Raw genomic sequence first — 27,698 nt, 5'->3', positions numbered from 1 at the left:
AAGTGTTTTATTATCATACTATCTAATGTTACCTTAAAGCTTTATGTCCAGCAGCTTAGCATACTTCCTTCATAATGTTACAATAAAAGTAACTATTGCACCTAATTTTATATTCCATAATAAAAAAAATGACACAGAAGAATCAGTTATAGTCTAATCTCTTAATAAAAAAGGAAATGCTGAGAATTTTATCATGTTTTATTTTATGCATGGTAAGAGCAGGGCAGCTGATCATAACATTTAGGATGAATATTAACTCCAGTTTGAATCCAGTACTCCTTTCATGTATTTCTATTATTTTTAGTAGCAATAAAAGTAAAAATCAAAAACTAAAACTAAAATTGAAAAATGTTCACACTTTCTACCATTTTCTTAAAGTTCAAATTTAATGTTGAGTAAATGTTGATATGTGTTTTGTCATAGTATTGTGACATGATAAAGATGTATTTTGGATACATAAGAAAATAACATATGAAAATCTCCTAAACAAAGTCTATGCCCCTTTTTTTATATAAAGCTGTAATATCAAAGAGAATACAAATTTACACTATATCTTTGAGTAATTAACAGATACCAAGCATCTGTCCAAATTTGAAATCAGTTTTAAAATGTGGTCTTGATGACATTTTTAAAATATCAAACTAGAATGAATCATAGACTCTCAGTCGGAAGCTTGCTTATTCATAGAAAAGAAATCATTTTTAAAAGATGTATATAACCACTGAGATTCTCCTAGGTGTTTATCTCTGTAGAGCATCAGGAGCTGAACACACATAAACTCTTCACTCTTACTTCGTAAGATTTAAAAAATGGATAAATGAAATAATATTAAGACAATCTAGTGCAGGGCCCTTTTCACATTAAACTTTCAAAAATTTTGAGAATTTGTATTGGGTGGTATTGAAAACATGTCAGAGGAGTATTTCAGGGGCACGCTAGAGCTGGCCTGCATTGGCACCCGAGAGCTGACTGCAAGCTTCACTTCCCATACCTGCAGTCGGTGACCATGTACGGGTAGCTTGAAATAACCACGGGATACTTACCCCAAGAATATCAGAAAACATCATAAATTGGGTCTTTTCCTTTTTCCAGATAACTGGAGTATACAACTCTTTACCAAGAGACTACCAGTTTGCCCAACTACACATTAGCATTTAAAAAAATGTATTAATAAAAAAGCCCTAATTATTTGACTGCATAGCAGAACCAAACATGCATGCTAATCTTTTAAAGCGAGGTCCCAATTCATTAAGGTAATCATAGTTTTCATCCTGATCAAAGGCTGCTGACCCTAAGGAGCTCAGGGATCCAGCTAAGGACCCCGTCCCCTCAAAAGCATAGGTCTGGAGGGAGTCAAAAGGAGGGGCACAGGGGTCAGTGTTAGCCTCTTCGAGCTTTTCTAGAATGAACTTCCTGAATACGGCACTATCCGGGCCAACCTGCAAAGACTGCCTGTACAGGCTCCGAATCTCTACCCTGGTGGTTCTCCGAGTCTTGCGTTCCCGCATGACCGTGCCGCCCTGCAGCTCCACTATGTCAAATGCCTCTGTATCTTCCTCTCCGCCACCTTCATCATCATATCTGAATATATTCTCTCTGAAGTCTTCACCTTTCTCAGGAAATAGAGTCTGTTTCCTTCGTTGTTTCAGACCTAGGTTCAAAAAAATAAACCCTGTCAAAGAGAGCATACAAGAACATTAATTAACACAAATATAATACAATATTATATATTATAAATATATATGCTTCATACTACCCATAATATTACTATTATATTATAAATATATAATATATAATAAATAGCATACATTAGTATGTTATCATATATTTATACTAAACACATTATTAAATATTGTATGTTACAATATTTTATATTATATATTATACATAAATATATAATGTACTATTTAATAAATATTATATGTCATAATATATTATATAAGATATTGTGAAATATTGTTATTTATAATAAACTATATAATTCTTGCTTCTGTTACAAGCTCAAGACATAAGCTTCGATTTTCTGATTATAAGACAAAAAGATATATTTGCTATTGAAAATTTACTGAAGGGACTTGGAGAATGACAAGGAAGTATAACAATCTTTCTGGCTGATGGTTTAAAGTAGAAATACATCATAAAAATATAGTGAATTGTTTATGATGATCAATTTAAGATTAAAACTTTTATATTTTTCTTATATATTGAAAATAGAACAAAGCAGAATGAAGGAACATTTTCCAATCTGTATGCATCTGCCAATCTCAGGAACCAATGATCCATGTTAGTGGAAGTTAAGCACACAGAACTGATTTGATTTTCGCCATTGAGACCAATTCTGTGGCATAATTATTTTCTAAGTTAATATTTATTGACAACAAAGTATGTACCAGTCATTTTTCTGAAAGCTTTACATTTATTCATTGATTTGTTATGATACCCATATTTTACTATGATTCTCTATTAAAGATAAGGAAACTGAAGTGCAGAGAGATTAAATCACATACCCAGAGTCACACAGCTAGGAAACAAAAAGCTGGCATTCAAAACCAGAAAGTTGGTTCAGAATCTGTGCTTTGTTATACCATATTAATTTCAGAAATTCCAAACCTATCAGGTTTTTGAATCATAACACTGGTATGTCCACATTGATCAATTATATAAGATAATTTTAGCATTGTGTAGAAATAGAACAATTTCAGAATGCTTTTTTAGATTTTTAAATTTTCAAGAAAAGTGCGTGTGTATATGTGTGTGTTTGTGTGTGTTTCATGGATAGCCAATCCTTACACAATCTTGGATCTTATGTAGCTGTTCAGCATTTCATCTATAAGAATTGAAACAAACAGGAAGTAATGTGATTAATATTATCACAAAGAGAAATACATTAGGCAATATTTTATATAAGTCTCACATTTAAATAAATTGAAATAGTGTTCTTGAAATAAGGCCATCGTGTTTGAATCCAGGCACTGTACTTTAATACAGCAGAGATATATGGTTGAAATAGAAAGGGATCTAATAAATAATTTTTCAATCTATGAAAATTGAAGAGTGTATTCATGAAACTTTCACAGGAAACTGCTGACTGCTGGTTTACCCTGATTTCCCACCTTCTCAGTATTACTTGTGCCCTTGACTGTGAGGCTGCCCTTGGTTTTTACTTGCAGGGTTTGGGGACTAGGTTTACTTCTGCACCAGTGAATAATTTACTACTTGCATCCTGCAAACATTGTACTGTTTTTACTACTTCTTGTTTCTGATATCTAGCTACGTAGCTCTAAATTCAGTTTTATGATCAAAGATCATTAAAAATAATTTTGAAAAACTGAAGCTAGGTAGAAATGAAGGGTAACTTTGAATGGTAAAAGAGGAAAGCTTTGAGAAAGACGAGAAGAGTGAAGGCAAAGCAAATCCTGAAACATTTTGTATGTCCCTTTGAGCAGTGAGTTTGGGATTCCAGAGTCCATGGCTGATACCATTGCTGTCAACACTCAGTAAAGTTGTGTTGGCTCTGATATGAAGTTATGAGGGAAAGCAAGAGAAGGGTTTAGATTATATATACTGGTATGTTAAAGAAAGGGAAAAAGTTATGCTAGATGCATGATTTGTAGTTGAAAGCCTGGCTAAAACATCTGGGGCCTCATTTGCCTCGTCTGTAAAATGAGTATAACTTATCTCCTCGTGAAAACAACAGCAGCAACAAAAACAAACAAAAACAGGTGGAGCTATTTTACTATTTCTTCTGTGTTTAGCACTTTAAGTAAGACCCTCTCTTTTACATTTTTTCATCTTAACATTTACTTCCTCAGTGCTCCTAGGCTCCAGCGAGCTGCAGTATCAGGTTGGATAGAGGTGTGTTGTGGTTATGTAATCTTAGCGCTTCATTTACTAGCTGCATGACCCTTTGTAAGCCATATAACTCTTGGAATTTCACTTTCTTCATCTATACAATGAAGGTGATAATAGTTGCCACTTCTTAAGGTTATCCTGAGGATCAAACTGCATAATTTCTGTAAAGCACTTAGGACAGCCTCCTGGAGTATAATAAGCACTCAATGGAATCTCACCATTATTATTACTAATTTTTATATTACTACATATGTTGCAATGTGTGTGTTCAAAACACTCTTAAAAGGATGTGCACAGGTGTACTCATATAGTCAGAATTCAAGGATCATCGATTTTCAACCTGAAGTGCATGTTCACTCTATTTTTCATTCACTCCACTTGATTTTAGAATTGCAACACGTTAAGAAGGGCAATTAAATGCAGACACACACACAAGCCCACACATACCATTATAATGGAATTAACTCTTTTCTATATTTATCAGGTTACTGTCAATAAATGAAGATATGCTCAGTTCACACAACTTACCACATATTATCATAATGCATATCAGAATAGCAATTATGACTTCTGTCTTGAATCCCATGGAAAGCATAAGATCCTTATTACTGCAGGTCTGTGTGCTACCAGTGTCACCACAGGCACAGACGTGTATGGTAAGGGTGTTTGTGCTTGTAAGTGATGGGATTCCATTGTCAGCAATTAGGATGGATACGTAGAAGACAGGCTCTTCTTGAAGGCTGAAACCAGTTCTATTCGTCAAAATTACAGCTGTGTTATCTAAAACAAAAATCCATGTGCATGATTTTTTCAATAATACAAAGGAAATTCATACCAGTTAAATGTACTAGAGGCAGCAGTGTAGAGATCAAATAAGTTCAAATAGGGAAGAGCAAATTTCTTATAAAAAAGACAAGAGATCAACTCAAAAAGTCATTATTGATTTTGACATTGCCTAAATCCCAATTTAAAAATTAGATAAAGTATATGAATCAGTTCCAAAATGTTTTTTGATAAATATACGGAATGTACATGTGGAACACAGAAAAGAAAACAGCATTTTAATTAGATATCAATAGTAGATAGGGGGTACTAGCATTAAATTTATAATGACAGTATCAGTTTCATTTGGGTTAAATACTCATGACAGTGCTTTTTCTAATAGAAGCTCATTATTTTCACAGATACTATAAATACACAAGATTTTCAAGTCATCTCCCTATCACAGCAAATGATCTCAAATAATGTATTTGCTAATAAGACAAAAGTATTAATTTTACTTGGTGTAAAAGATTCTATTAGAATGTTTCATTTCACTTTGACATTATTAGCCCATTTTCTACTTAAATTTCAGAGAATCGTTAAACCTTGGTAGTACTGATTAATTCACCTAGACAGAACATTCAAAAAGTTAACAAAAATAAACAATATATACTTCAACACATTTGAAATTGCTTTTCCCTCAATCCCAAAATATTCTAAATAGTCTTTTCCAGTGCAGCTTATTGTGTCTCAGTACTAGTGTTTCCCCCCGACTTGACTTTGTTTTTTGGTATTGGCATTCCCTGAAATACTTTCTGTGGCAATCAAACAAATTTTAGAAGTCACAAACAAATAAATGGAAACATATAAATGGAAGCCTTTGAAATAGGCAAATGCAAATAAATGGAAGTCTTTTGAAATGTATGCCTACTTATGACTTTTCCCAAATCACCTTTTAAAAACTAATTCTCCATTATGCTCTTGAAGTCTATAAAACTCCTGTGATTTTATTCACTAGGCAGGTTGAAGAGGTGAGAGTTTATATATTTTTGGTATGTATTTCATTAAATTACTTGTAACCGCAAACATTAAACCAAATCAATTATTCTCTTTATGTTTCAATATATTTATTTTGTCCCACTAACTTATTTTATATTTACATAAACAAATCTAACCTACAGCTTATTTTTTATATTGATATTTGCATTTTTTAAAAATCCTAAATCTATTTGAGTTTCTTTCACTGGGGAATTTGACAAAGGCAAAAGAGAAAATGTGTCTGCATTTATTCTCCCATAACAGATCTCCCCTTATATGGAGCTTAAACTTAGTTGTAAGGAAGGACAGCTGCAGGTGTTTGGTTATAGATGCTTGAGTAATGAATCCTACGGTGTTTCATATCTTTGAGATATGAAGCAAAATTAGAATAGAAATCCATGTAATGATAAAAAAAAATTTTACTGAAGTGAAGGAAAAAAGAACAGAGTGGCTTTGTAAAAAGCTATTCCCCTTCTATGTGGAAGGAAAAGGAATTCTGTCCGTCCGTACAAAATCCTTTAGAACATTTTGTTCTCAGGCTGATATAATCATTTCGTTTTGAAGGAAAAAGAATAGTCTTAAACCAATTCCAAATACTTATAGCTCCTAATTAATGACTCCAAATATCTTTCAATCAATCAAGCTAACATGATTATATATCATTTTCTTCCCCAGACATACGTTGAAGTTTGAGTTATGTGAAGACATGAAAGGAACCATGGTGTCAGAACTGCAATTATATTTGCAAGGTCATTCAGACTTTACAGGGGCCTATAGCCAATGATGACTTGAAAAAGTGCTTCTAATTTAAAGAAATCCAGTGGGAAATGGGGCTGATATTTCCAGGACACTACTTTGAATTTTGTTTCCCATTTCCATTGCCACTCCTTGCTTTATTTCTCAACATTATCATATTGCAGGTATAGTATAAAAAGTAATGCTACAAATTTCCTTAAAATTAAACAAGATTCTCGAAGAAGAATGGATAGAAAGTTATTATGAGTGAATGGCATTACCTTGATTATCTATGATTGTAAAACTTGAGTTATTTTCTACCACAGATACGTTAAAGTAAAAGTGGTGATCTTCTATGGATTCATCTCTATCCACTGCACTGATGGTCTGAATCACCTAGAAAAAAATAGGGATAAGTTTCTTTATAATATTATTCAAAAAAATGATCATTATCATTATTATATTCTTCTTATTATTTTAAATTATTATTAGCTTTTATTAAAATTGCTTTACCAAAATCTTTATGGATATTGCAGAGGATATCTCAAACTGGTGGAGAATACGAAAATATTTTTTCAGGTTAAAAATATGTTTACTTGCTCCTTTCAAAAGAACATTTTAATATTACATAATAAATAAACTCTTATTAACAGATGAGAAGATTTCCATAAGCTAAGTTCATTAGAAAACATCCTCCCATCCTTCCTGCCTGGATTTCTCCCTTCCTTCCTTTTTTCCTTCTCCCTTTCTTATCTGAATACCAACCATTATGATTTGCTGAAGTTATATATTTCCTGCTTATATTGACAGCATAACTGTGGTAAGCTTATTGTCTTACTAGAGTATTTGCTAAAGTAATGAGTTTTTAAATTGATTTGAGGAAGTAATGCATTTAAAGCTTAGGGGCAATGTACATGATTTCCTTGACCCACAAGGATTATAGGAAAAGTGTTCCACGTCAAATAAATCGCTCTATCTCAGATCATAAAAAAGTGAAATAATGCAACTATGAACAAATCACAATTAGTTCTTTGCTTTCAAGACATGAAAGTGTCAGTCAAGTAGTTAATTATTGTCAAAAAAGAGATGTACTGTCAAGATCAAATAATGAGATTGTGATTAATTCTGGAAATTAAAGTAAATTGACTATAGAAGTTATTGTTTTGAATTTTCTAGAATTAAAGTGCTTTTAGCAATGTGTCAAACAAAAATATCCTTAGTTACAAGATGACAGACCCATAATTTATAATGTTACACTTCAAAGGGTATCTCCCCACATGCATGAAGAACCTTGTGAAACTAATGCAATTTGTACATTATTTCTCTACATTGATTTATCTTTTCCCTCATAACACATTCCTAATTAAATCATAATCATGTAGTGTTAATTAAATAATCTAATAAAAGAAAACATTTTTATTCAATCCATGCCTACAATAATAAATGTGCACCGTATGAGGATAATGATTTTATTTTGGGTTATTATAAGATTCTGTATAGCCAGGGCGAAGGGCAAGGGCTTGGAAGTCTGATACTCTGAATTCTGTCTTTACCACTTAATTTTCTAAGCTTAAAAACTGGAGATACTTTTTTTTTTTTTAACTTTTTAATGTTTTTGGCCGCATCACACGGCTTGCATGTGGGATCTTAGTTCCCTAACCAGGGATCGAACCCGTGCCCCCTGCACTGGAAGCACGGATTCTTAACCACTGGACCGCCAGACGATTCACTTTGCTGTACACCTGAAACTAACACAACATTGTAAATCAACTATACTCCAATAACATTTTTTTTTAAAAAATGGAGATACTAATACTTAACTTTTAGGATTCATTTTTAGGATTCAATGTCTTAGCTTGTCAAAGTGCTTGTCATATAAGCAGTACACATTTTTATGTGTTTTCTTCGGGAAAACATTGTCTTGTTGGAATTTGCATAGGATGGTGTCCTGAATACTGTGAGTAATCTCGTTATATATATATTTGCTCAATTAAGATTGATAGCAAATTGTAAAAAAAATCACATTTATCTTGTTGGCATATGCAGCCTTGATTTTTAGACAAGAAATAATTTATCTTACTACCTGACTTTCTGTTTTAGACACATGCCTCTGACTAAATGTTGAAAATGTTTTCCTTTCCTGTATGAAGGCTCAAGAACACTAGAGAGATTTTGACTTTGTACATATTTTTAAATACTTTTAAAACCAAACTACCCTATACATATGTATAGGTAAATGTAATATGTACAGGTTTCTCTGGCCCTTTTCAATGAACATACCTCCACTTACAAATTGCTTTGTAAACTGGGTTTCCATATGTTTTATTGGGTTCCACCACTTTACAAAAATAGGAACCCACAGACATAATAGAATCAGTCACATAGCGGGTATCATTAATTCTATTGAACCAACCTTGAACACGTATATTTTTCTTGAAAACGCAAATCTCTAAAAAGGGGTCAACATTAATATACCCTCAAGTCTTGAGTGAGGATATTGATTTTTCATTTTAATATAACAATGGAAAGTTTTTCATTTTAATTTTAAAATAAAATTCTAAGAAAAATCCCTATTTGTTGCATTGGTTAGATTTCTAAACTATATACTTATATCTACTTACCTGGAGCCTATCTCTGGCCTTATACATTTATGAGAGAAGCAAAGAAATCAAAATGCAAAGCTCATACAAAGAACAGCTGTGTTATGACAAATTCTGAAACTGTAGCTTTTTCATTTCTCTTTGCTCTCTGGGCAGAATTTTGTCCAATTTCCCTCTGACACAATACATGTGATTTCCTGTCTATACTACTTTGAAGTCTACAATGGGAATATACTTTGTAAGCATAGAGAACCTAACAATAACCACCTTTCACTGAGAACTTACCTATTGGTCGGGGTTTGTTCTATATATTACCATAGCTGATCTTTGCAACAATCTTGTGGAATAAACCTTATCATTGTCTCAACTTTATATTTTCTTATATTAAGCTTCAAGTCAGTTATATATCTTAGGTAGGGAAAATTGCTGGGTCAGAATTTGAATGTAAGCTGATGCAACAGCTGGTGTGAAATATGAGTAATATATGTGCCCCCCAGAGCCTTTTTTCAACTTTATTTGGATATAATTGACAAATAAAATTGTAAGATATTTAAAGATAATCAAGGAAGACATATAATCATTTTCCTTCTATTAATTACCTTTCATTATGGCTTTTTTTTTTTTAAAGAAGCACCCATGGACCAGCTTACTAAAATGTCATTCCCAGATTAAACAGCCTGATTTTAAAAATCAGTCCAATACTCATTTCTCCACAAACTATAGGTATGGCCTTTGTTAAACATGCAATTTTTTGAAAGCTAGTCAGTAAGCAAGTGTTATATACTGTGATTTGGAGCAAACAACTCAATTGAGTCTGTTTCCTTACCTCTAATGGCAGATATCAGTGAAACCTACTTCCAAGGTTAGTTGAGGAACACATTTTTGAATTATTATGAACTATAAATTGAATTATAAACTATAAATCAATACACAGGTACTGAGCATCAATTGATGTAAATTATTAATTCCTTGAAATGTGCTTAATAAATAATTTCTCTCAATGCAAGCTATATTAAACAAAAAGTAGGAGTTGCAGTAAATGAATATGTGGAAGGATTTTTAAAAATCTTATTGAAATTGCTTGCTTATCTAGTTACTCTAGGTATTTGTTCCTTATATCAAGCTATAAATGCAAATTCTTTCTCCTGTCAAGAAATTGTTGTCAACAAATATGAACAAGACTGTCACTTCTTATAGTACTTCCAAATCAGATTCCAAATCAGATCTGTTTGACAAAATAAATCTATAGAATTCAAAAAGGTTGTTGAACACCTGTTCAAAAGGTCAAAGTGCTAATTAATAAAATAATAGAGCCACAAGAAAACTGATGCTGTAGTCTGTTTTTTCTCTTTGTTTAGAATGTTTTTAGGGGAAAAATATTGAGATGCTCATGATATTCTAATATTTTGGTCCTAGACAGAGGCAGAGCTACTCTGTTTTAAAAAAATAAGTTTTCACAAATTTTATTAGATGTATTTAAAAGCCATAGATATTGCAATGTTTTGCCATTAACTTGTAGAAATTTAGGAGATGGAATCAACTGAACTTAATGACTGATTGGATATAAAGAATAAAAGCCTAGAAAGAATTAACGATAATATCCATTTGTCTTTCTTGCACGACTTGGTGAATTGTAGTAATTTTGCTGGGGACACTGTAAAAAAAAGGCGGGCTTGGGAACAAATCTGGTGTAACCATAGGACACTTGAGTAGGCATTTTCTCTAATTAGTTGGACATAGAGCTTAAAATACAAGAGAAAGAACTGGCATAAAGATCTAGAAGTCACTTGAATATGAACTGTATTTACGACATATTTGTGGAGGATAGCAGGAAGAGTGAGTCTGAAAAAAATGAAAAGTACAGGACACGAGAGAGGAAGGAAGATGAGGAGAAACCAGGGAGCACACTGTGGGATCACAGAAATTTAGGCAAAAGAATACTTTTACATGGGGACAATGTAAATGTCTTTACATTAGACAGTGTATTGGTATGAAAGAATCTAAAAATCACTGCTATTACACTTTACTTCTGGAAAAGAGATTTGGTATAAGTCAAGATAATGGGAATCATTAATTTGAAAAATAACTATTTACGCCAAACAGAAAAGACAAATTGCCCTAATGTCAGCTCATTTATTATATTCATATTTTGCAAACCAATGAAAAATTTTCTCCTTCCTCTCCTCCCCATCCTGGCCATTTACACATTAAGAACAGAAATAAAACTTCTGTTTACCCACATAGGTCATTAAGGAAATGTCTGATTTCCTCCAGAATACAGTGCAGCTATTCTGGTATTTTGATTTTCTATAATGAATATTATTATCTACCCAAAGCAGATAGATATAGGAGACCTTTTCACTTGTCATTTTGTCCAGCTGTTTGAGCCTGTGGGAAATGGGATGGGAGTGATTTTCATAGTCTGAGAAAACATATAAAATATTTCCCTTTTGATTTTTAATTCATTACATGTGAAAATCACAATATTCTGTATATATTGTGTCAAATAAACATTAAAATTAATTTCATCAGTTTCTCTTTGACATACTAAAATCTTTAATTGTGATAAGAGCACTTAACATGAGATCGACCCTCTTAACACATTTTTAAGTATCGTTAACTATAGAGACAATGTCTCACGCAGATTTCTAGAGCTTATTCACCCAGCTTAACGGAAACCTTATGCCTGTTGGATAGCAACCTCTCCTCTTTTTAAAATATTTTTAAATGTGGATTTAAGAAAATTTAAAATTCTATCATATTTATCTGTCAGTATTTTACTCGATAATCTTATCTTCTCAAATAAATTTTCTTCTTTTCAGTAACTCTGTTTTGTATGTATTTTATATATTATTGTGTGGACCTAAGCTTCAGAACACTATGCATTGATAGTGTGGAAAGCAGGAATTCCTTTCTCATTACTGTTTTAAATTATGCTACCATGTGTGTTTCAGTATTAAGTGAGATTTTGACTATTGATTTGAGTACGTTATTTTATTCTTACTATTTATGTGTGCATTTTGACTCATTTTATTTGTAATCCAAAATTTAAGTTTTTGTCAAAGGACTTCTTAGCATCAAATGAAAAGTTTACACATATTTTTACATTATGTGTATATTATATCACTATATCTAAGGAAGATATTAATAGGTTTTAAAATATTGTTTTGTTATTCTCCTAAAAATACTGAATATGTTTTCTCTTATGGATTGGGCTTTTGGTGACATATTTAAGAACTCTTTGCCTAGCCATAAAAGAGAATTTTTTCTCCTCTGCCTCTAAAAGTTTTGTTGCTTTAGGTTGACATTTAAATATATGATACATTTTGAAATAATCTTTGTATAAGGTGTGAGGTTAAGGTGGAGTTTTCCATTTCCTCCCTATGAATACCCATTTGCAACAGCAAAATTTGCTGAAAAGACTTGAGAATTTAAATGTATTTGTGTATCTTCTCCCCAATACTGCTCATATCATCCAGATTTTCAAATTATTAGAACACACAAATATCATATTATAAAATAGGGATTTAATTTTTACTCCTGTTTATCTAATTATCCTTTCATTTTCTTGATTTGCATACTCAAAGGTATCATTTCATTGTCTTTCAAACAATAGTTTTGAAATAAAATAATTTGGTAAACAAATAAACAAACATTAACTTACAGAAAGAAAAATGACAAATGCAATTTATTGAATTATTGTTCCAGAGATTTTAAAAAACTTAATCTGTTTCAAACCAATCAAAATAAATCAAGAATCTGACCAAAAAAACTCCAATAAAGAAAAAACCAGGGCTTCCCTGGTGGCGCAGTGGTTAAGAATCCGCCTGCCAATGCAGGGGACACGGGTTTGAGCCCTGGTCCGGGAAGATCCCACATGCCGTGGAGCAACTAAGCCCGTGCACCACAACTACTGAGCCTGCGCTCTAGAGCCTGCGAGCCACAACTACTGAGCCCATGTGCCACAACTACTGAAGCCTGCACGCCTAGAGCCCATGCTCCTCAGCAAGAGAAGCCACCACAATGAGAAGCCCGCTCAAGGAAGAGTAGCCCTCGCTTGCCGCAGCTAGAGAAAGCCTGCACACAGCAACGAAGACCCAACGCAGCCAAAAAGAAACAAATAAATTTATTAAAAAGAAAAAAAAAAAAACAACATCAATAATATGTTTATATTGGTTTTTGTAACTTTCAATTTTTATTTTATAAGTAATGGTTTCTTTTTTTTATAGTTCTTTTTTTTTAATTAATTAATTAATTTATTTATTTATTTTGGCTGTGTTGGGTCTTCATTTCTGTGTGAGGGCTTCCTCTAGTTGCGGCAAGCGGGGGCCACTCTTCATTGCAGGGCGCGGGCCTCTCACTATCGCAGCCTCTCTTGTTGCGGAGCACAGGCTCCAGACGCGCAGGCTCAGTAGTTGTGGCTCACGGGCCCAGCTGCTCCGTGGCATGTGGGATCTTCCCAAACCAGGGCTCAAACCCATGTCCCCTGCATTGGCAGGCAGACTCTCAACCACTGCGCCACCAGGGAAGCCCAGTAATGGTTTCTTTTAAGCATTGAATGAGAGACATTAACCTGCTTCCACCCTCATCTGCAAACACAGTGACAGTGTTGTTTCTATGCGCTATCCAGTGCACACAGACGACTCATAGCTCATCAGAATCTCTTTAGAAGGGTATGGGCCCCATGTTAAGAACTTGGAATGTATGACACTACTCTTAACTGTTTGTTGCTGTTAGTATTTACAAAATTACTTTGAATAAAGTTCAGTTTTACCAATTTTCTCATTTAATAGTATTTTTAAAGTATTTTATCTTTACTAAACCCTTTTGTAGAGCAAAACTTGTATCATTCTTTTTCATATGAGGAGACCGGTATTCAGCATGGTTACATTATCGTTTAATTCAGTTAGTGTGGATGAGTTTAGTCAAGTTCTCTTGCTATTACGCCAGGCAATCTTTCTATTATTGCTGCTTAACTGTCATTTTTGATGTTTCATTCCCACAGGAGGGGAAACATATTTGAATTACATAACTGATTTTTAGACAATAAAAAATACCAATCAGCCCATACCATGCCCCAAATTAACACTAGAAAACAAACCTTCATTGCAATCCTCTCTAAAGGACCACTTTGTCTCTCAAAAACATGAAACAAAACAAGATAGAACAAATAAAAAACAAAGGACAACAGGTAGAGAATAAAGGGAAGAAAAATTATTTTACTATCCTTTCCATTTTTTCTCAAATGCTAAGAGAAGCAAATCCATCAAATTTACACAAATACACACAGTTATCATTGGAAAGCTGTGTACATGTATTGCTTAAGACTAAATTAAAAGTGTAGTAGACAATGCCACTCAAAAGAAAAAAAAAAAAAAAACTAGAGAAGCCTGAGTTAATAAATACTTTTTTTTTGTTTTTTTGACTCTGTGGTCACTTTGATGCCAAGAATGATAATTAGCTGGAAAGAAAATGGCTTGTTGTTTAGTTTTCTGATGTTCTAGCACAGTTAAGCAATCTTCAGTATCTCAAAATAAATTCATCATTAACAAATTACCAATGTTTGTAAAACAATCAAATCCCGATTTGAAATAATCAAGAAAATATTGTATATATAATAGAACATGGTTTTAAGATATAGATATATTTGTTGAAATTTGTTTGGAAAATTTTTAATAATTTTAAAATGCGATACTTTTGCCCTTCCTACTTATTCATAGATCTGCACTGTAAAAAACGAACCAGCAAAGCTCATGGAAAATCTCATGAATTCTTATACACATAGTCACATTATAAGCTTTAAAAAACAAGTTTCACAATTCAAAGCATTTTTCCCTAATTGTTTTTGAACCCAAGTTTTAAAAATTTGATAATCTTGATGTCAAAATAAAGGTAAGGGAAAATGTTGCTTTTATAGGATGACACTGATTGTTCTGGAATCTAATTGTTCCAAATTGTGCTACTTCAAGACTCATTAGTCTGGTTGTTCTAATAATCTAGGAGCTAATTAGAAAGACTGCTTTTCTTTTATTGGTTTTAAGCTGATTTATTAGGTAATTGGTATTCCAAAACATCTTTTATTTTGTTTGTTTTTCCTAAATTAAGTAAAATTATCTATATGCTTAAATTATATTTTATACTCATTTTTATATACTCACTCGGTATTTCTATAGTCATAAGTAATTTACAAACATGTTTTCTATAAATCAATTTATTAAAAATGTTCACTTCCTATGAATATTAGTAGTAGATTCAATTATAAAAGACTATACAGTAGAATGTGGTTTTGATAAAAATGAAAAATAGATTAATTTATAGTAATACATATTATAGAAAATGATTTGGATAAACTTCAATAGGACCACTATATTCTAGGGAAAACATTCACATTGACAAATCATTACCATGTCATCTGTAATGGATACAAAGTAACTGGATATTTATTTATTGACAAATTTATTCATAGTATTTCCAAAAGACAGTTACTACATCAGTATCAAGGAACCAGCTTTTAATAAGATGATTTCTTATCAATCAGCATGCCCTCTTATATGTTAATAACAGAAGCATTTTTTTTTTCAGTTTTTCAAATAATTATTTTCCCTCTATCTTTTGCCTTTATTTTTAATTAAAATTTATTGATATACCAAAAATGTATAGGATTTGTGAATATATTTACTTGTAATGGAAAACATTTACTAAATTTGACACTGTTTTCAATCATTTTATTTTTTAAATAGAATTTGCTTCTTCATCCTTTGTCTTTTAAGTTTCTGAGAGTGTGTGATATGTAAAATTGATTTTTTATCTTTTGGGTATCATCACCTTATAATAGTTTTCATATTAATTCTATTACATTTAAGAATAGAGAGTCTTGTAACTAGTCCTAGGATTCAAGTCTCTATTAGACATTTAGATGAAGTATTTTGGTCAAAAAGCCCACATTATTTGCCATAGCTGTATACGTATATATGAACACACATTTATGGCAGAACTATCCCAACTAGTGCTGAAATATAAGTGGGATTATCTTTTGCAATTTGAAAAAAAAATTTTTACCTCTAAATATTTATAAATGTTCTAATTAAAGAGGACCTCTGAAAATTATCATACCTATCTTTCTCTAAAATATATTAATTGTACATGACTGAAGAAAATAAAGAAACTTGCAAAGAAATAGCAAAATGAGATGGAGTTTTCCTTACAGTGGTCTTCAATATTATTAAAAATAAGAGAGAGAGAGAAGAAGAGAGCTAAGATAGTAGGGTAAGAGAAAGAGAGAGCAGGATTTTCCTTGGTTTACATGGACAAATATCCCAATTTTATTTACTGATATTGCATCTACATTTTCTATAATTCTCCACCAAAAATATCACAGAATCTTGGAAAAATAACGGATTTGAGATCTTGAACAGGAAATATAAAATGAGCCTATGTATCAGTCTGGTTCCAATTGAGAGAGGCAGTAATTAAAATGAAGGAAGTTTAATATAAAGAGTTATTAAGCTATAATAGGGGAGTAACTATAAAGATGTAATGAGAACTCCAAACGGTACTCTGGGGCTCAGTGAAATCATCTAAGGACAGACAAATGTGGAAGGGAGACAAGCTTCAGTTGTCCTTGGAGGAGGTGTGGTTGCAGCATCTTGCACGCAGGGCAAAGGAATTCACTGGGCTAGAACCAGTCCACATTCTCCAGGCAAACATGGATAATCCTCCAGGGTACAAGTGGGCTGGTGGTTGGAAATGCAGAGGGAATTGGGAGACCACTGCAGGTGCAAGGCCTGGAGCACACAGTGACGACACTGGCAGGGATGTAAGACCTCCTCTGGCCTGGGCTGGAGTCCTACGGTCACCAAGGAATGTACATTTAGGACTTTGGGAACTGTGCTTGTGGCTAGGCAAAGCAATACATATATTTCCACACATCCAGTTAGCTGGTCAACCGTGCAGCATGAGAAAGGGAAAAGCAAAAATGCTACACACATAGAACCAGGAAGAGGAGCCCTTTTCCTCCTGCAATGTGCATTCAGTGCCCTTTATTGACAAGACTCAACCTTGCACTCTCAATAAAAGATGCTCTAATGGGCCAATCCATTATCATAGTTTCACAGTGCCAGTTCTTTTTAAGCAAGTAGTGAAGGATGAATGTGCAGCTAGGAAGCAATAAATTGGTAAGTGGCAGAGCCTAGAACATATTGCTGTACCAAAAACGATGAAAGCAATCAAAGACTAATAGGTTGTGTCTAAAGTACACAGAAATGGATACAAATTCTGAAGATCTATTTTTCTTAACATTGCCCATTTATAAATCTGTGATGTAGATTGCTTACATTCTTTTCTTTTGTTTTTACTTGAGTGTATTTATGTGTACCCATGCAAGCGCACATATATTTACTTTTTAAACTAGCATGGCTCTAGGTTTTTTGAACATCAAAGAGGACTTCTCTTTGTGTGTGTGGTGTGGGGAAGGAGAATGTGTGGGAGAAAAAAGAGTGAACTTCACTTTGGGATTCTTAGTATAAACAAATTCACACCAAGTCTATTGTCCTTGGCACAAAGTCTCCCCTCAGATTTTACTATTAAGAAGATTTATGTTTCTTACTCCAATATTTTCTAAATTACATATTCTCTATATTTTATTCTTCATTCTTCTTTTAGCAATTAACTTTGGGAAACCTCAGACTGAGAGGTGTATTGCAAAAGGCTCCTCTTTCTCATTACATTCCCTTTCTCATCTGCAATCGAATGGTGAGATTTTTTCCTCTCTGCTTTCACCACCCAAATTTCCTGTTTGCCATCTGGGGAAGTATATGCTGTTTCTTCATCTTCTCTTGGCTTAAGCCAGAATTTACACTATGTGACATGTATAGTTCTCATTTTGTGTTTTGATGGTGTAGCCACTTCCTTATTTTATTGATCATTTATTCTTTATTTTTAATAAAAAAAAATTTCCTCTGAAAAATTTTAAACAGAATGCTGTTAACAATATTTCACTTATCAGCACCATTTGGTTTTGTTGTCAAGATTATGATAAACAAGTAACTTTTACTACCCTTTGTAATATTTTTATGAAACTTATTTATATAGATATAAAACTTAAAATAATTATGGTTTCTACATAAAAACCATTCAGTTACAAAAGATATGCTTTATTATCTTTTAAAGCAAATATTTTTTGAGAGCTTAATCCATTAAGTTTTAACGTTCACACATTACTATCAAACTTTTAGGAATGAGTAAGAAATTAACAGCACTTCTGAAAGTTTGTATTGGTACTCTGGGAGGTATGTATTAATATTTGGTGCTTTGTTTTAATTGTACTTGAAGGAAGCCTACCCAGTAAATTTCAGACCAGAAATCTGAGTCTAAGTTAGTCTGATTCCACATGTAACATCTGAGGAAACATGGGAGAAACCGTGACAATCCAGGAGCCATGATAGCCCTAATGCCCATATTATTTTTTTCTTTTTCCATGTTATTAAAATAAGGTCATTGCCATGTGCTAGAAAGAAAGTACGTACGGTAACGTTGCATATGTTGGCAGAACTCAAATTGTCCGTCCATTGAATTGATTTCAATTCATAAATCATAGTGTATGCAGCAGTGCCACTGGGAATTTTTGGAATCCATTTGAATTTGAGTGGAAGAACATTATAGGTAGCCATGCTATGTACCATTCTTTCAGGTACATATAGACCTGGGGAAAACTCCTAGGTTTGATAGTGACATCTATGAGCCCTCTAAGAACTATTTGATGATTTCTGGCCTTCCTCCTTAAAGGAAACTGATTGTAATATAGGGCTGATCAATGTGACTTATTCTGAATTTGAGCAGTACACATTCCGGGAAGGAGGTGAGGATCAGTTGTATTGACCTTATTTTAATTTTTGTCCTTAAAATTGTAAATGTAATTACTTATGAGTACAGAAAGAGAAAAACCTTTTTCCTATTTTTCTTTGGATTGAGCAAGTAATCTAAGGATAGCTAGTCTTTATGATTAGCAGGGCATAGTTAAAATTAGCATCATACTTGGAGATAGATACAAATGATAATTCCTGCTTAATCACTTATAAGCTACATGATGTTGAAAAAGTTACCTAAACTTTTTGAAGCATAATATACACATCTGTAAAATTATAAAAATATAGAATTTCATAGATTTTCAATGTTGGTTTACATTTAAACTCTTAGCAAGTCACAAGAGAACTCTATGCCACTGCATCCAATGGACATTTTTCTTCCACAGCAGAGTTTAACTCTCAGTATAGTTTTAGAGTTCATTGAACCAAAAATTAGTATTTGAGTTACTTTTTGAGCAGTTATACTTATTTCTAAACATTGGTATTTCATTTTTTTTTAATTCTTAGAAGTGTCCAAATAATAAAGAAGTATCAATTTATCTTTAAATAAATAAATTAACCCTATCTTCAATTACTGAATGGTCACACTGGATACTTTTATAAATCTAGGATACATTATAAGAACTTAGTGATATAATTCTTTTTATGCCTATTTCGTCATCCTACAAATTTCCTCATTACTCATAAAGTTTTCTCAATGTGCTTTTTAAAACTTATATAAAACTTGTATGATGAATGGTCTAGAAGGTTGATGCAGCAATAAAATAAATTTTCCCATTGCATCATTCTCTTCTTTTTAAATGTATTGCTCAAAGTATTGCATCATCTTTCAAAAAAGATATAAAAGCAATGATACACTACCTTTTTAGTCTGATATTGTTTTTCATCAAAAACAGTAGAAAATTCAAATTTAAAATTTTACATCCATAATGACAAAGAAGATAAAATGGACAGAGGAAGATATTTCACAGTTCTTAGGTGAATTAGAAGATGAATACCAAAAGCAGAAACCAGCACTATAGACTCAAGAAGATGGTGAAATTGATCATGTAAGCAAAGCTTTAGACTGTGAGTCCTCAGATGAAGATAGAACACATGAATATTCTCAAAATCAAGAATCAATGAGCGAACAATATGATTCCAAGGATGAAAAGAAAATATAGTAATCATCCTTTTAGTCATTCAATAGGAAGGACTTCCTTACAGAATATTTTTTAATGAGAATCTGGGCTGTTCTGTTTTGCTAAAAATAAATGTGACAATGTTTTTTCATCTATTATAAAATGCTGGCAGCAAAATCTATTTGGTTTATCCTGAAAATTGGTGAAGACAGAATGTATCCAAATGTAACTGGAAGGAAAAGGATGCAGTAGAATATTTCTTTTTAAGTAGATTGATTATGCTATTTGCTTTTTATAAATCTAAAGATTAAATGCTCTGCAATCATGGAACAAAGAAGATAGCCATTCTCCAACAAAAATATGAGCTGTAAAAGATTTTTTAAAACTTCTCAAAGTATTATATATTGACAAATATGTATTTGCCATGTTTGCATTTTATTAACATTTGATCAGGAGGGCCATAACATTCCCCTCAGCTTGACTCAGTTTCAGACAAATTTCTTCCTGACTAGAGACTCCTGATGTACATTTTCTTAGAACAATTACACTAGAAAATTTCTAATCACAGATTCTTTCTCTGTCCCTTTGGAATAGAGATAAATCTTCTCCTAGCCTTTTCCCATTTTATAATGCCGGATGGTCTTTCTCAAGGACCTGGAAACCATTCCTCTGAAATGTAATCATCAAGAAAGACAGGGCCCCTATCTCCCAGTCACTATGGGAGATCGGGAGCCTAACTTCTACAAGAGTCAATCAGCAAACGTAGATGGTCTAATCTCACTGACCAACCTCTCCGCTGATGTGCCCTCCAGGACGTTTTCACTAGCTCACACCAGTGCTTAAAAACTCTCCTGCTTTTGGTTTCAATGGATTTAAGTTCTCTCTCCCCTATTGCAATAGTCTTGACCTTTTGTAATAATCTTGAATAACATCTTCCTTGGCATCCTTAACAAGCGTCCGGTGCAATTTTGGTTTGCCACATTTTAATAAAGTTGTTTTGCACTGTCTCTTTATATAGCTGTGAATTGTTTATAAAATACATTTTTTTTTAAAGTAAATGATCAAATGGTGAACTGTGAGAGCTGTTTTTTCCCCTGAAATAGTGGGAATGGAGGCTATTGACACTTCTTCCTTCAAAAACTATCACCTCTATGCATGTCCACGTCAAAAATCTTTTTGTTTCCTTTTTACCTCACTGGTCACACCTACTTAGTATCTTTTGCAGGTTTCTCTTCCTTTACCAAATCCTTAAATATTGCTGTTCCCAAAGGCTCTGCCCTGTGTTTCATATTCTCATATGCCCTATGTTTCATATTCTCACTTTATATTTTCTTCCTGGGTGACATCATATACTTTCTTACTTACAAATATTCTAGTAAGTCCCAAATTGTTGAATTCGAATGGACCTTTTCTTTTCTGCTTTTACCTGACCTGTAAGCAGTAAATTAAAAAGGTAATAACTCCCTCCTCCTTGGAGCACTTTCTTTATTTGGTTTCTAGGGTCCCACACTCTCCTGGTTTGCTCCTTGCAACTCCCAATACTTACTACGGAGTATCTGGGTCTCAGTCTTTAGATTTAGTCTTTTCTCTGTCTACTCTCTCTCCTCAAGGGATCTTATCACTCTCAAGGTTTTAAATATCACATATCGGCTAATAAATTCAAATGTATATCTACAGAGAATTGTAGAGAAAAATACCCTATCATTGTTTCGAGAAACATAGTCTTCATGCTCTGTTCATTTATTCAACTAATTATTATTATCAAGAATATCAAAATAAACTTGCTCATTTATCACAAATATAATCTAGAAAACATGCAAAACTAGAGACAACTTGTTTGACAAATGTATAAGATCTATTCAAACTAGGTATAGATAGGGAGCAAAATATGACGGTAAAATGCATGGATTCTGATGCCAGCACTTGGGATAAAATATCTCTGTTTTTTCTTAGGAAGTAACTTCTCTGGGCCTCAGTTTCTTCACCTGGAAAATGAGGCATGTAATATATTTTCCTCATATATTTCTTGAGAATTAAATGGGTTAATGCTACAGTGTTTGCTAGAATCATGTGTGGGACATTGTAAACATTATTTATTTGTTTAAAATTGGTTAGATTACTTATGGTAAATTTGAGTTCAGTTTTGCAATATAGTTAAAATTTAAACAGAATTAGATAAAGACATTTCAGAAAGGAGAGTTGGTATGAACAAAACTACAAAGTAGAAAGTGTTATCTATGTTTTAAAAAACAAGCAGTTCAGAGTATGAACAAGATTTTTCTTTTTTTCAAATCAAGGTAGATAAAAATTGTGACCAAATCAAAGACAGTGTTAAATATGAGGCCAGGGAGTGTTGCACTTTTATGTGCTGGTTTTGGAAAAACCATTGAAGTTTTTTTTAACATTGAAGTCAGAAAACTGTGCTGTAGGAAATTTCATCTGCTCTGCCCTCTGCTATTATTTCCTCTGTACCTAATGTCCAAAGACTCTTATGATCATGCTTTCACTGTCAGTGAGCAGTGAGTAGAAAAAACAAACACTCATTTCTCAAAAAAGGTGATTATTCCGCTATATTATAAATGTACTGACTTCTGAGTTCTTGCTTAAGAGTTAGGGTCTGTGAAAAGAATGAAAGGTCCACTGAGTCAGTAAAGACATGAATGGATTCTAATGCAATAGTGAAGGGAGCTAGCTCCTACTAGGAATGTATATCTCCATCTTGCCACATGATGCAAAAGTTGCAAAAGGTTATTATAAACATTTTAAATTATGATTGTTATTATAAACAACAACTGAGGAGTTAGGATAAAAGGTCCAGTGTAGTCATTGGACATAGGTAGCATTATTCTAGAAGCACTTATCACCATGGGCTAGAGCTCTGGTCTAAGTCTTTTATTGTGTAAATCATGTTGCATTTCCAAATCTTCTGCCTGACTCAGCCTGGTCAAGACCACTGAACATGCAATTTTGTTGGGTAAGTGGACTTACCACCCAGAACATTTACAGAAAGAAATGTATAGTGTATGAAGTAAATTAAGCCTATTTTTTTTAAGTTTGAGTCTACATTGTCCCATCAATGGGGTACTCTGAATACATTCATATTTACATAAAGTATGTAAAACAACATACCACACTAGTTTTATACTTTAAATTTGACATATATAACTATAAAATATAGTACTACTTATAATAATTGTAAAAATATAATTTACCTGATATATGTAAATATGTATAGTTTAGAAAATTGTAAGATAAATTGATTATTCCCCAAATTATGTGACTTTTAAGGAAACTGATTTACTACATTTAAAGTATCATTTATTAGATTTACATTAACTATTTAAGTGATTTTTTTAAAAGTTGCCTATTTGTTGATGTGTCCAGGTAACCAGGTATGTTTGAAATGCTTGAGAAACTTAGATATATCAAATTTTTAGGCATAGATCTATTTGTAACACCAAGTTTAAAGAGATGTCTAAGCCCAGTGTTTATAGAAGCGATGGGTCCCAGTTCACTTGCATTCTGTTTTTGAATCTTTCTATCCTATATTGTATGTTCACAAGTTTCTAAATCAGTTTGCTTTTGGATCTAGAGGACAGTGTGCTGCATTGTGGAGAGTCTCTGACAGTTTTATGTTCACCTTTCACTTTATCAAAAACCCTGGGTACAAATCCATTTAAAATAGATATTTTAAGTTTAAATTCATTTGTATATTTCTAATCATTTTTTATCATTTTCAAAAATATTTAGGAAATACTTATAGGCAAGATTTGAGAATTCTTTCCAGAATAAAATGTATTCTAGCATAAACTTAGCTGAATAAATTTCACAAGACATTTTAAGACCCATTGATGATTTCCAATATTTTACAGCTGAATAATTCATAACAATTAAGGTATATTTATTTCTTAAGATACGCCTAAATTTTTACCATAGTAGGAAATTGAAAATAAAGCATAATGTTGACTACTACTGTTTATTGGTAAAAAATTATAATTTTCACTTTTGTAAAATCCAAATTGTCTCCAACTAGCTTTATTGATAAATTCAAGCCTACTTAGAATAATTGCTTTTATAGTATATATACTTATTTGGTATTTTGAAAACTAGTTTATAAGTTTTTAAAATGTTTTATGACATTTAATAGGATACTTAAAAAAATGTAAAGTTATTGTGTACCGGAACTGAGACACTCAAAGAAGAATCTAATTTAAACTCTACATTTTACAAATGAAAAAAGGTAAGCTCCACGTGAGAAAATGTGTGAAAAAAATTGTGAAGTAATGATAATTTATTTCAAAATGAGTATGCTCTCATAAGTCTTTACATACTTAGTAACTCAATTTGAAATTGAGTTTCATTTGTGTTGATGTCTGATATATTTTATATATCATTTTATCTTTATCTTCATGATGAATGGAAAAATAAAAATTAATTAAAATTATTTATTCTATGGACTCACAAAAAATAATTTTTCTTTATTGAACTGACAAAGTACAAAGGATTTACTCTTGAATCCTGAGTGTTAGCAGATTTTTCAAACATTTGAGGAATTTGGAAGTAGAAAATGTGAAGTTTACATATTTTTTTAAAAGAAAGAGGGCTTCCCTGGTGGCGCAGTGGTTGAGAATCTGCCTGCCAATGCAGGGGACACGGGTTCGAGCCCTGGTCTGGGAAGATCCTACATGCCGCGGAGCAGCTGGGCCCGTGAGCCACAATTACTGAGCCTGCGCGTCTGGAGCCTGTGCTCCGTCCGCAACAAGAGAGGCCGCAATAGTGAGAGGCCCGCGCACCGTGATGAAGAGTGGCCCCCGCTTGCCACAACTAGAGAAAGCCCTCACACAGAAGCGAAGACCCAACACAGCCATAAATAAATAAATATATAAAAATAAAAATAAAATGTTTAAAATAAAATAAAATAAAGAAATTTAAATTATACAGAATTTACAGCATTAAAGCATGGAATTAATATAGCTAAATAACGCTTGTTTTTATCATTTTAAAGTGGGAGGAATACATAGCAAAAGTTATTCTATATAATACAAGGCAATGTTTCGACGTCGGCAATTTATTATGGATTCTTACCTGACCAGAGACTGCATTTTCACAAACGTAAGTCTCATAGTATTCGGAGAACTCAGGAGCATGATCATTGATATTGAGAACTTGCACATACACAGGGACTGCAGAAATCTGTTCTATACTGTCTGCAAATTGAATAAACAGAATGAAAATAAAGAATGCTAATGCTGTCTTTAGGGGAAAAATGGTCATGAAAATTGCATTAGAGGCTACGTGGTACATTTTTATTTTACTTGAATAAAAGCTGAGGACAGGATAGCTATATAATTCATCTATTTATCAACAATACAGCCTAGAAAAAATGTTCTCAACACACTCAGCTCAACCAATATTAATCCAGTGCCTTGTATCTGCCATGGATTGTAGGAGCTGATAAGGAAAAGTAGTAAAAGTAAAGGAGATAGTCAAGTACATGAACACTTTTGTTTTTAAATCCAGGAACTATTGCACATATTTGTATTATCCCTGGCCTCTACTAACTGAATGCCAGTAGCACCCTCCACTCTAGTTGTGATGATCTAAATTGTCTTCAGACATGGTCAAATGTACTAGGAGGCAAAAATGCCTGCAGTTGAGACGTGTTGCTCTATCATAACTTTCACAAAGGCGCTCGCTCACCAGAAATGAGGAGAATGATGATTTAGTCCATGTGTTAAATATGAAACACAGAGCCAGTGATGGTGGAAGGGTGAAAAATAGTGGGATGTTAGCCTCTTCTAGAACCTAATCTGGCAATGGATGGTAAAGGTTAAACTACACCTATCTTTGACCCAGTTATTAGTTTGGGAAACTTATGCTACAGTCCAAGGCACCAATATATAAGAGTATGTGATCCAATTTATTTATTCCAGAATTGTTTGCATCCCAACCAAACAACTGGAAATAACCCAAAAGGGATTGGGGAAATAAATTACCACCAAACTGTGAAATTGTGCATGCTTATTAAAAATGAATGCATCAATGTAACACATGTAGTAATATCATGAGTTTTAAAAATGTATTTTAATCTTGGTTCTCAATTTGAGAAAAATGCTTACCACTGTTTGTCTCAGTTGGTTTTCTGTAAAATGGAAATGATACTAGTAACTAGCTTACAGAGCTGTTATAAAGATTAAATGAATTAATACATATGAAACATTTAGAAGATCACTTAACATATAAATAAGCAATAAACATTAAATACTATTATTTTATTTATCTACTAACCAGAAGTGATATACATGATGTTTTGTGAAGTGCTAAAAAACAATTTGCAGCATAAGGTATTGTATATTTGTATATCATTATTTTAAATCTTTCTTGTTTATTTTAAAAAGCCGTGGGAAGGTACATACATTGAAGAGTGGGGAGAGGGAGTTTCTTTTGTTTGTCTCAGTGTTTTTATTTATAATCTTACATGCTCTTTTTTTTAAAATCACAAAGCATTATATTTGCAATTGTAATTTGTAAGGGCAAATACAAATTTTTTAAAAAAAGAGGCTTAACTCTCCCTGTTGAAAATTAGGGAAAAGTCTTTCCTTCCTTCCTCTTCTTAGAGCATTTACTTTAGAAAAGCCTGTAAACTATTTTTCTATCTCTTTTAAATGTATGTAAACCTTTTAAAATTGAGATAAACCTCTTGCCAACTTTACAACCCAGGCCTGTCTTTCTCCAGTCCTGGGAGCCAGTTCCTTGAAATAAAACCACCAACGAAGATAGCACTTTTTTATCCCAGTTTCTGTGGGAGGGTAGGAGCCTAACTTCAGCAAAGGCCTTGACCCTAAGATGTAAAACTACTTCTTGTCATAAACGTATAAAAGTTTAGGTTTCAGTTAGCAAACAAACACAGATGGTCACTCCAACTACCTAGTGATTTTAGGATAAACTGTGTGGCACAGAGTGATGTGAAGTTCTCCTACTTTAAGGCCAGTAATGGTTTATCTTGAGAACACGTCTGCAGTGGGTTATATCTGCTCGGCTATGTAAAAGGCTGATATTTCTTTCTGATTTGGCAATTTCTTATCAATTTACTGTGATGCACATCAAATTCTGGTTTAATGATTTTTAATTATAAAACTGTTTCTCTCTGTTTCACCTCGTGAAGAGGTTTTCCAGGTTGGGATAAAATTTTTGGTTGTAATTGTTTCTAACTAATAAATAACAGTGGCAATTATGATAGAAATTGCAGCTTTCAATTAATTAAAATTAAAATTTGCAAGTTTTATGGCATACAAAAGAAACCCATGGCCTTTAGAAAATACATAAACCATTAAGAATTATCATTTTGAGACTCTTCTCTATTGTGTTACATTCAGGATAAAATTGATTAAGAAACATTAAATATGAAAAGATATTTCTAGATATTTCAAGATGAAATTATTCAAAACTTAAGTCTAACATTTTTTATGGTTTAAATATATATCACTATAGAACAACATTCTGCTTAAGTAAGTAAAATGGAAAAAGTATATCAGTTACAAATAAATTTAAGGAAAATTAGTAAAAGATTCATTTAAAATTTTTATCTGTTTTTCTGAAAAATCTATTTAAAATTAAGTTCAAATTAAACCTTTGGCATGACTATAAAAAGCATACACATATCTTCACCGCTTCATTTTAAAGTAGTTAGTCATTTTATTCACTTTGTTGGCATGCTGATAAATAGC

At 32.6% G+C, this 27,698-nt stretch overlaps 1 protein-coding gene and 2 long non-coding RNA genes across 10 annotated transcripts in view; 1 reads left to right on the top strand and 2 right to left on the bottom strand.

The window, feature by feature from the left end:
* LOC309639119 overlaps positions 1-27,698 on the top strand; it is a 1,037,414-nt gene that overhangs the window by 94,359 nt on the left and 915,357 nt on the right. The window lies entirely within an intron of this gene.
* Positions 1-27,698, bottom strand: part of LOC309639132 — a 932,641-nt gene that overhangs the window by 410,186 nt on the left and 494,757 nt on the right. The gene's annotated exons all lie outside the window — the stretch shown is intronic.
* CDH19 (cadherin 19) overlaps positions 185-27,698 on the bottom strand; it is a 277,276-nt gene continuing 249,762 nt past the window's right edge. For 6 of the 8 annotated variants that reach the window (XM_082415896.1, XM_082415897.1, XM_082415894.1 and 3 more), the window contains 4 exons: positions 25,057-25,178; positions 6,669-6,783; positions 4,381-4,632; positions 185-1,672 (listed from right to left, as the gene is read on the bottom strand). In XM_082415896.1, the coding sequence (XP_082272022.1) occupies positions 1,182-1,672; positions 4,381-4,632; positions 6,669-6,783; positions 25,057-25,178 (980 nt within the window). In that variant the 3' untranslated portion in view covers positions 185-1,181. Of the gene's footprint in view, positions 1,673-4,380; positions 4,633-6,668; positions 6,784-13,262; positions 16,834-25,056; positions 25,179-27,698 lie in introns of those variants that run through there. The other 2 variants (XM_082415898.1, XM_082415899.1) reach the window with 2 other exon arrangements.

Source organism: Balaenoptera physalus (genome assembly GCF_965194825.1).
Source record: "Balaenoptera physalus genome assembly, chromosome: 12".
Taxonomy (NCBI): domain Eukaryota; kingdom Metazoa; phylum Chordata; class Mammalia; order Artiodactyla; family Balaenopteridae; genus Balaenoptera; species Balaenoptera physalus.
This window is presented reverse-complemented; position numbering and strand designations above follow the sequence as displayed.